A 10844-nucleotide genomic window follows, 5' to 3' on the forward strand; every position below is an offset into this window, starting at 1 on the left:
TCTTACAGATATTTCCTCTGTATGATCCAAATGTCTCTGTTTAACCCTCTGTTTAACCCTTTCCCTATTTGTATCCTAATGCACTGTCCGGTGCGGTCCACTGGAGGATGGATTCCCTGCTTGAGTTTTCATTCCTCTCAAGTTTCTCATCCATATGATCTCAGTTAACACATTGACAATAATAAACATTAAATGAATAGTTTGGTGGAAAAAAAATCGAATTGACATGATTTTTGACTCACCACAAATGCACCTGGTCAGTCGAGACGTGCTTGGTGTCACAATTTTGCTTCTTTGGTTTAGAACTAAGGGATGGAATGTGGAGCCACTGGTGGGTCCAGCATCCAACTGATGCATTTCATATGTGCATTCAGGTTCAGGCTCATTTGTGCAGAAATTGTGGTCCTCAAATTCATAATATAAAAAGAAGTGGCTCCAGTTGTCCTAAGTGGCTGCTTCTTCTTTTAGCAGATATGATTTTTTTTTTCCTTCCACAGCTCATAATATGTCACACAGTGTTCTAAACCACATCAACTTGTCTGCACAACCTGAATTAAAACGTGGATTCGGTTTGACCGGGTTGACAGGGGATTTGGAGATGTATGTTTGGAAACAGTTTGGGTGACTATTGACTTCCAGTGTTTATTGGCAGTGTTAGCCGCATAGCTCCTGTTCTAAATTGAACATGTCTTAGCTGATCGACTGCATTTGGGGTGAGTGGAAAATCCTGTGAATTTGGTTTTTAAATAATCTATTCTTTTAATGGGATACATAAATAATGGCATTCATTTTTTTTTTTTTAAGACAACTGAAGATTTTCTTAATTTAACATTTCGGACCATTTGTATGGCTCCAGGCTGATGCCCAGATGCTTGCATGTTGCTACAGAATCCGCGATTGTAGCCCTCTCATTCAAATACAGCCTTTAAAAGGCTTTTAAAGTATACCTTCAGCACAGATAGACTGTAGAGTAGACTACACTGGCCAATACTCGCAGGAGACCCATACACAAATTGGTGAGCAGTAAACCTGCTGTGTGATGAGAGCAAGAGGCTACAATCGTGGAAGAGCTGGAATCATTGACTGTATGTATGATGTATATACACTCAGTGGTCACAGCCACTGTTGCTCTCATAGAAATCATGTGGTTTTCATGTTCAGGTTCATGTGAAATGGATAAAAATAGTGTTGCTGAAGTAGTAATAGTAATAAATGCATTCTGATGAAGCTTATTTGAATGGAAGAAATCATTCTTTAGATTTGAGCAAATAAGACAAATGCGATTAATCGTGATTAACTGCACAAAATACCACGATTAGTCGCGACCAATTGTTTGATCGCCCTAGTAACTTTTTACAACTCTGTATTTCCTCCCAGGATACCTTGCGTGAGTGCCCCCCGGGCGACACCTACTCCTGCAATGCCAGTCTGCAGTTCATCTCCCCCATGTACTTTGTCAGCTTTGTGCTGACCGCCCAGTTCGTGCTCATCAATGTGGTGGTGGCCGTGCTGATGAAGCACCTGGACGACTCCAATAAAGAAGCTCAGGAGGATGCAGAGATGGATGCGGAGATTGAGCTGGAGCTGGCTCAGGGTGGGCTGTGCTGTCTGGGGGGACTGGCGGCTGCCGCTGGGCCTGGTCTGGGTGTCACGAGTGGAGGAGGAGGTGGAGGTGCAATTGGAGGTGGTGGAGCTAGTGGTGGAGGTGGTGGAGTCCAGGAGAGACCAGGAGGAGTTGAGTGTGGAGGCAGACACGCAGCCATGGTCGGGGCTCACGTCCATGCCAGCCAGAGCGGATACACACCTCAGAGAGGAGGACATGAATCTCACAACCACAGGAAGCTGTACTCACCCGCACAGGTCAGTTTCCTGCGGCATCCTTTCATCAGAATAGTACAACAAACATGACCATGTGCTACAAAAGTCATATTAATATTTTTTTGCTGTCGTATACAATGCAATTGTTTTCTAGCCTAAAATGAGCATATGATATATATTTTGTCATCTCATCTCACACAGCATCGTATCCATCAGATATGTCCACAGATCAGGCATAACATTATGACCACCTCCTTGTTTCTACACTCATTGTCCATTTCATCAGCTCCACTTACTCTATAGCTGCACTTTGTAGTTCTACAGTTACAGAATGTAGTCCATCTGTTTCTCTGATACTTTGTTAGCCCCTTTTACCCTGTTCTTCAGTGGTCAGGACCCCCATGGACCCTCACACAGCAGGTACTCTTTGGGTGGTGGATCATTCTCAGCACTGCAGTAACACTGACACGGTGGTGGTGGTGAACTGTTTGTAGAACTACAAAGTGCACCTATAGAGTAAGTGGAGCTGATAAAATAGACAATGAGCGTAGAAACAAGGAGGTGGTCATAATGTTATGCCTGATCAGTATTTATATATACAGTGTATTACAATACCCAACACATGGTTATGCAAATATTAACGACAAAAAAACCCTGTAGCATCAATTACTCAGTCATTTTTGTTACATATATGACTATATAGATAGAGAATACTAATCATATATTGGCAAACTTACTCCCAGAAGCTTGATAAACCTGTCCAGTGGCCTTAGACTGATAAAATACTAAACTTCTAAACTACTGAAGGAAGAATTGTTCCTGAGAAGAATGAGCTCTTTTTTACAATTTTTTGTACAAAGCACTGCCTGTTTCTCTGCACAGGCAGGGTTATCTTGACACTTTCCAATGTATTTGTGCACCTGATTTGAAATTCCTTTTCAGACATTTGATGGATTCCCTGCTGCTCAGCTCAGAGATATGATTGTGTTTATGGGACAGGAGTGATCTAATGGAGTCTGAAGCAAAGCAGTTCTGGCAATGACTCATGTGAAGGCAACAGCATGCAGTAGGGTTAGAACGTCATAAAGGCCAGACTAATCCCTCAATCTCGACAAACAGCCAGACACATACACTCTGTAACACTGACACCATGACCGCATAATGCTGTTTCTACTGTCTAGAATACATACCTCATAGCAAAATGTCACAAATGATAAATCCAGGCGCTCGCTCATACATACAACCCACAACCCCCCACCAGACGAATGTACATCGTCATGTGCTTGGGTGTGCAGGTGTATGAATGTGTTTTTGATATATATACATTGACTTACATTAAAAAGGAAAACACATACTTTACTTTTAATGTAAGTCAATGGAACCAGACTTCTTTTCAAGTCATTTTGGGCTATTTGTTTTGGTCCATTCATTTTAAAAACACACAAATTATGTAAAAAACTGAAACTGAAACAGCAAAAAGGGAGATACAAGGTTTTGTTCTGACAGCAGCTATATATATATATATATATATATATACAGTGGGGCAAAAAGTATTTAGTCAGCCACTGATTGTGCAAGTTCTCCTACTTAGAAAGATGAGAGAGGTCTGTAATTTTCATCATAGGTACACTTCAACTATGAGAGACAAAATGAGAAAAAAAATCCAGGAAATCACATTGTAGGATTTTTAAAGAATTTATTTGTAAATTATGGAGGAAAATAATTATTTGGTCACCCACAAACAAGCAAGATTTCTGGCTCTCACAGACCTGTTACTTCTTCTTTAAGAAGCTCTTCTGTCCTCCACTCCTTACCTGTATTAATGGCACCTGTTTGACCTCATTATCTGTATAAAAGACACCTGTCCACAGCCTCAAACAGTCAGACTCCAAACTCAACCATGGCCAAGACCAAAGAGCTGTCGAAGGACACCAGGAAGAAAATTGTAGACCTGCACCAGGCTGGGAAGAGTGAATCTACAACAGGCAAGCAGGTTGGTGTGAATAAATCAACTGTGGGAGCAATTGTAAGAAAATGGAAGACATACAAGACCATGGATAATCTCCCTTGTTCTGGGGCATCACGCAAGATCTTATCCCCTGGGGTCAAAATGATCATGAGAACGGTGAGCAAAAATCCCAGAACTACACAGAGGGACCTGATGAATGACCTGCAGAGAGCTGGGACCAAAGTAACAAAGGCTACCCTCAGTAACACACTACGCCGAGAGGGACTCAAATCCTGCAGTGCCAGGCGTGTCCCCCTGCTTAAGCCAGTACATGTCCAGACCCATCTGAAGTTTGCCAGAGAGCATATGGACGATCCAGAAGAGGATTGGGAGAATATCATGTGGTCAGATGAAATCAAAATAGAACTTTTTGGTAAAAACTCAACTCGTCGTGTTTGGAGGAAGAAGAATGCTGAGTTGCATCCCAAGAGCACCATACCTACTGTGAAGCATCGGGGTGGAAACATCATGCTTTGGGGCTGTTTTTCTGCAAAGGGGACAGGATGACTGATCCGTGTTGAGGGAAGAATGAATGGGGCCATGTACTGTGAGATTTTAAGCCATAACCTCCTTCCATCAGTGAGAGCATTGAAGATGGAACGTGGCTGGGTCTTCCAGCATGACAATGATCCCAAACACACCGCTCGGGCAACGAAGGAGTGGCTCTGTAACAAGCATTTCAAGGTCCTGGAGTGGCCTAGCCAGTCTCCAGACCTCAACCCCATAGAAAATTTGTGGAGGGAGCTGAAAGTTCATGTTGCCCAGTGACAGCCCCAAAACATCACTGCTCTAGAGGAGATCTGCAGGAGGAATGGGCCAAAATACGAGCTACAGTGTGCAAACCTGGTGAAGACTTGCAGGAAACGTTTGACCTTTATTACAGTTTCTGTTCTTTTCAAGGCTTTCAATTTTTCTGAGACATCTACAAGGATACTTCTCCACACCTCCAAAGTTCAGTCTTATAGTCAAATAGTCAAATAATCCCAAACACATCCAGTGATGTTGAGGTCTGGACTTTGGGGTGGTCAGTTTGTTTGTCTGAGAACAGCAGCAGCTTCTTTATTTGATTTACAATCTTCTTTTTTTTTCTCAGTAAGGGCTTCTTGACAGCTACACATCCTTTCAGACCCATAGCACTGAGTCGTCTTCTCTCAGTGGAAGGATGGACAGAAACACTTGTAGATTTTTCAGATCTGAAGTAGCTTGGTTTTCTCCTCTCTCTCAAAGATGAAAGTGCTGTTTATCTGATGGGAAAAGTTTTGGTGGTCTACCAGGTCTTCTGAGGTGGTCCAATATCCCCTGAAAAGTGAATAACTTGTACTTAATGGATTTTGGCTGGAAATGGTGGTCTCTGAGGCACGTATATCTGTCTGTTTGCATTTTCAAGTCAGGACCCCGACAGTTCTCTCGTTACCCCACCTTTGTGCAGTAAGTGATAAAAATAGCACAGGCTGGCCTCTTCCTGCAGCACCTGTTGACTGCAGTGATTGGGCAATTTCGAATGCAATAGCAACAAGGCCAATCTCCCCCTCTCCATCAATGCGGGACCATGATTACGGCCGGCAAACTCCTCAGAGTCTATTTATAGAGGCGCATTCAGTCGGGAACGAGCAGAGCGCACCGACAAGGGGTGAGGAAGATGAGGCAGGAGAGGGGAAGGCAACATTTAAATAATTAATGTGGAACAGCTAAAATGGGAAGGAAGCATGCTTCACACTGGAACCAATGCACAAGTCTGAGGTTTGTTTACATGCTCAGAATAAGACAGATTGTGTAAGAATGCACAGATCCTATGATAAAGGGGAAAGAAAATGGCAAAGGAGGCTATGCAGAGGAGTGAGGAGAGATACTGGAAGGAAGGAATGAAGATAAAAAACAAAAGCAGAAGCTGCACATCTAAACAATGCCAAATTAAAGTAAACAATATAATCAGATAAAGCTAAAAAAAAAAATAGTGGGCACCTACGGTGCTTGGACTCCTAACTAGCAAAAGCAATAGGGATCCAGCACCTGCAGTGCTTGGACCCCTAAGAATTCACCAACTTCTTGCACGTTTTATAAAAATTAAATGCTTTTAAAAAGGTTTTGCCAGCTCGTTTCCATCAAACTGTCAAAGCCACTGTCACACTCATAGGCCCCTGAGCAATGGAGCAGGTGCACCCCCCACTTTTATTAGAGGGGGGAGCGAATGTATAGTTTTTATTTGAATGAAAATGTCCAAAGGAAATGACTCAGTTAGCACGAGTTTACATGCACTTTTCAATTTCCCGTATAGCAACACTGTCACGTGAGAAGGAGGTTAGTGAAAATGCCTCTCGTTTTGATTGTCACACTGCAGAAGAGTAGATTTATTCAGAAGCGCTTTCTCGCCAGGTAGAGGAGAGACGTCTCTTCTCTCTGTTTCTGACTGCAGCGTGTTCGAACAATTCATACTCAAGATTTTTGATTGTTTTGATAAAGGCTTATTTTCTTGAGATCTTAACTGATCATGTAACTCTCTCTCTCTCTCTCTCTCTCTCTCTCTCTCTCTCTCTCTTTTCTTAAGATTGTGAATGATTATATTGAAATCATGGTTTTGTTTCTTGAGATTTCAATTGATGACATTGTGATAATGGTTTATTTTCAATATATTTGGAATGATTACATCAAAGTAATCTTTTATTTTCTGAGGATGTTGACTTATTATGTCAAAATAGTGGTTTATTTTCTTAAGATTTGTTAGATTAGATTAGATTAGATTAAGTGACTCTTATTAGTCCCACAACAAGATTAATATTTTTAAAAAAATAATTTTAAAAGGTTATTTTTTTCAGGATGTTGACTTATTATGTCAAAATAGTGTTTATTTTCTGAAGATTTTGACTTATAATGAAATAATCATTTATTTTCTCGAGATTTTCAATTATTATATCAAAACAGTGATTTATTGTCTCAAGATTTTGAATAATTATGTGACATAATGTTTTGTTTTTTTAGATGTGGACGGGTTATGTTGAAATAATGGGCTATTTTCTCAACATTTGGACTGATTATGTCAAAATAATATTCTCAAGTGCTTCAAAGACTATGCTGAAATAACGGCTTACTTTCAGATTTTTTGACTGATCCTGTCAAAAATAATGATTTATTTTTTTTAAGGTTCTAAACAGTTTATTTTCTGAAATAGTTTATTTTCTTAAAATGTTGACATATCATTGCAAAGTAATGGCCTATTTTTGAAAGATTTCAACTGATTGTGTCAAAATAATGGTTTATTTTCTTAAAATTTCAATGGGTCATGTTGAAATAATGGTCTGTTTTCCCAAGATTTTCACTGATTATGTCGAAACAATATCATCAAACATTTCAGTGATTATTTTGAAATAATGGCTTCATTTTAGATTTGACTGATTAGGTCAGAATTACTATTAAGAAGTTAACATGTCTAGAAAGTTAAATAATCTTATCACAACAATCTCATAATGAGCTGTATTACACATGTTGATTTAAGATGTTTCTACCTAGAGAAGAGTTTGTGCAGTGTGTTCACAGAACGCAGCTAATTCCTCCCTTGCTGGATGTATGTGTCTGGATCTGTTTGTGTACTATCACTTGCATTGTGTGCTGCCGTATCTTCTTCTTATTGTTATCAGAGTTGCTTGGAAGCAGCTGTGCCAATAAAGCACTGAACTGAATTGAGAGAGTGAGAGGGAGAGACGAAACAGAGAGGGCAAGAGTCGGAGACAAACAGCGAGTGAATGAGGAGAAGGCAGGGATGAAAAGCAGCAGAGTGATGTGTGAGTGGCAGTGTGATCCTGCAGCATGTTACTTCCTGCTCTCTGTCACTCACACCTGTTTTCCAGCCACCTTCCTTTTTTTACCTCCGTAACGAGAGAATACGAGAGAGAGAGAGAGCAGGAGCAGAGAATTCCTCTGTTCACCTCAGCTTTCAGTCTCTAATGATGCTTCTCACTGATCTCCACCATCACAGAGACCTCGCTATGAGGCACTTAGCCAGAGATGTTTTGGAATTCTAATGATGGCATGTTTAAAGTGAAAGAAATGTATGGTAGAAACACACACACACACACACACACACACACACACACACACACACACACATTTTATAAGCCACTTATCCTTCTGGGTCGCGAGGGGGGCTGGAGACACTATAACTAATACCATAAAAAATAAAATGAAAGGCTCCCGAGTGGTGCATCCGTCTAAGCATTGGCCCCATCATCAGGAGATCACGAGTTTGATCCCTAGTGATGCTACTGCCATCCGTAGCCGGGAGTCCATGGCTGGGTAGGATGGCCCCCCTTCTCCACTCAACGCAATGCTAGTCAGCGCAGGCATTTGTTAGTTGATGTAGCAGAACTGGCGGTTGGCACTTTCCTCTGAGCACCTTTGGCTGTCTGGTGACTTTGTGTGAGCGGCAGTTCAAAAAGATGCGATGGCGCTTCACAGGTCTCATTGATAGCACTGTGTGATTGGGGGAGTGCTAACTAGCGGATGAAATTGGAGACAACTAAATTGGGGAGATAATTGGGTAAAAATTCCAAAGAAATAAAGAAAAAATGACATCATAAGAAAATGTTCCACACTAATGGACCTGAATGCTGGTTGACAGCAACACAGGGCACAGTTTATTCCAAGATTTAAAGTCTGCAATGGAAAGTAATCTAAAGAGTACTGCACATGCGCTCTCCCATTTGGATTGGCCCACTCCAGCTCCTTGTCCCGCTCATGATCAGTCTCACCTGTGGTATATGTCAGGGCTGTGTTTTAAGGGCATAATCCAGTCATGATCAGATTGTCCAGTCAAGACACAGCAAGCTTAACCTTGCCCTTTACAAACATTCCCAGAAATTTGGATATTGATCAGATTTAATTTCTCCGCCGGTGTAGAGTCGGCAGATACAAGCTGTGGTGCATTCAATGCTCTACAAGACATTTTGCATGTACTGTACTAAAGCAAAAAGCCACGACAGGCTGTGTGTTACTGCGATTTTACTACAGGGAAGGGTGTTCTTAGGCATGACGTGAAGCAGAGAAAAACACTCTTCCTTGTGATAAAACTGAAGTAATGAAGAGTTTCACATGGCTTATTGATTTTAGAAAACAGCAGCCTTTGTTTATTGTTTTGTTAAGTATTTGTCTGTACTGTATGTCCAGTTTGGAGGGATATCGGGTGGTTGTGGTGCCACAACCCCTTATGTCTATATGATCATTAATAAACGATAAGTTGTGACATTAATAATGAAGTGAAAAAGGAAATAAAAAAGGAGGGTGGGTTGTGTGGCCAAGGAAGGTTGGCCAGGGAATTTAAAACAAAGGTTAAAAAAAAAAAAAAGAAAAGAAAACAGCAGCCAACATAAACATCTGATAAAATAAAACATTTTTCAGAAAATAATTGGCCATTGTTAATAATAATTGAGCTATAAACAAGTATTCCACCAACCATGGACCACTGAATGAGGAGAGGAATGTCCAGTTGCCCATTGCTGTATATTGTGGTCATTCATTTTTTTTTACCCTTTTGTCATATAAGAATGAACATCTGATAACACAGCACTGCAAAAGCTTTCACTTCATAAGTACGTTTTAGGTAACAAATTACCTCCACGAGCACCAATCCAGCACCGCCCCTCTGTTTATGCAGAGGCTGAGTCTTAAATGCCTCCCTGCTCCCTCCATAGTGCACGACGTAGGAAACTACATTCCATTAAAATACTTTTGCTTTGTACTAATAATATAGTAAATATCCAACTTACTGTAAAAACACAAAACTTCAGTAGTAGTACAGTACAGTATTAGTAGAAGCTCACATGCTGCAGTACTCAGTGGTGGACAGTAACTAAGTAAATGTAATTCGTTACTGTACTTAAGTAGTTTTTTTGTATCTGTACTTTACTGAAGTTTTTCCCATTTTGAGCAACTTTTTACTTTCACTCCACAACATTTCAAAGTCAAGTATCTTTCTTTTTACTCCGTTACATTTTGAGAAATCTATCATTCCTTTTGGTTTTAGTAATCTGAAACTGAAACTTTGCTTGTGTGTAAAAGTGATTTCAGAGCCACTCGTTTCTCCCTGATGGAAACTGTTTACCTTCAGTGTTTTGTGCTTATGATCATTTTAATAGACGTCAGCGTCAGTAATTAATGACGTTCTATTAAAAGACTGGTTTACCAAGAGAGACGCTGGAGGACTTTCACCTAAAATGAGTTCATGAAGCCAGTCTGGTTATAAAAATGATAACAGGACATCAGAGCCAGAATTACTCTTTTAGTACTTTTACTTTATACTTAAGTACATTTGAAAAGTACTTTTGTACTTTTTATTCATGTTGAGGTCTAGAGTAAGGACTTTAACTCAAGTACGTGATCTGTGTACTTCGGCCACCTCTGGCAGTACTTTTGCTCAAGCACAAAAAGAAAACTACAAAATCACAACACTTTATCTGGAAAAATTACTATGGCATTTTGGTCTTTTTACATTTTATTCATTTTCATCATTGCAGTTTTAGTGCTCTTTAGGTAGGGGGAGCAGTGCACCTCCTGCTCAACCCTAAAACTTCGCCTATGAGTACAACTCTTGGCTCATAACCTTACTGAATACTTTTCTCTTATTGGCTCACTGTCAACACATCTGCATTAATTAGGGTGTGCTTCGCATCAATTATGCATATACGAGGGCAAATTTAGATGTGTTTTTTGCAAATGATATGCAAATAAGGCACTTGGCACATATATTTCCATGCACTAAAGCTGATTCATCAATTGTGCCCAAACCTCCTCTCTCTGTGTTTGTACAACGATTTCCTGAGTTAGACGCAGCGAACATCATACTTCATGCACTCGTTTCTATGCAACTTTTATGAAGAATAGTTTGACCAGTTTGCATTGAAGTCCCTATAAGTACTGAATAATAAATATGTAATTAGTATGTAATAAGCTTTTATAAGCAATCAAAGAAGAAATTGCATAGTTTCACATTTAGCCTCCAAAACAGGTGGAAACTGCATTCTGACTACTG

The 10844-nt window shown here is 40.3% G+C and overlaps 1 protein-coding gene across 2 annotated transcripts in view; it reads left to right on the forward strand.

Moving 5' to 3' along the window:
• LOC108430011 (voltage-dependent T-type calcium channel subunit alpha-1I-like) overlaps positions 1–10844 on the forward strand; it is a 362256-nt gene that overhangs the window by 327262 nt on the left and 24150 nt on the right. For both annotated transcript variants that reach the window (XM_017702138.2, XM_017702139.2), the window contains exon 32: positions 1378–1860. In XM_017702138.2, the coding sequence (XP_017557627.2) occupies positions 1378–1860 (483 nt within the window). The remainder of the gene's footprint in view (positions 1–1377; positions 1861–10844) is intronic.

This window comes from Pygocentrus nattereri, chromosome 30 (genome assembly GCF_015220715.1).
Source record: "Pygocentrus nattereri isolate fPygNat1 chromosome 30, fPygNat1.pri, whole genome shotgun sequence".
Taxonomy (NCBI): Eukaryota; Metazoa; Chordata; class Actinopteri; order Characiformes; family Serrasalmidae; genus Pygocentrus; species Pygocentrus nattereri.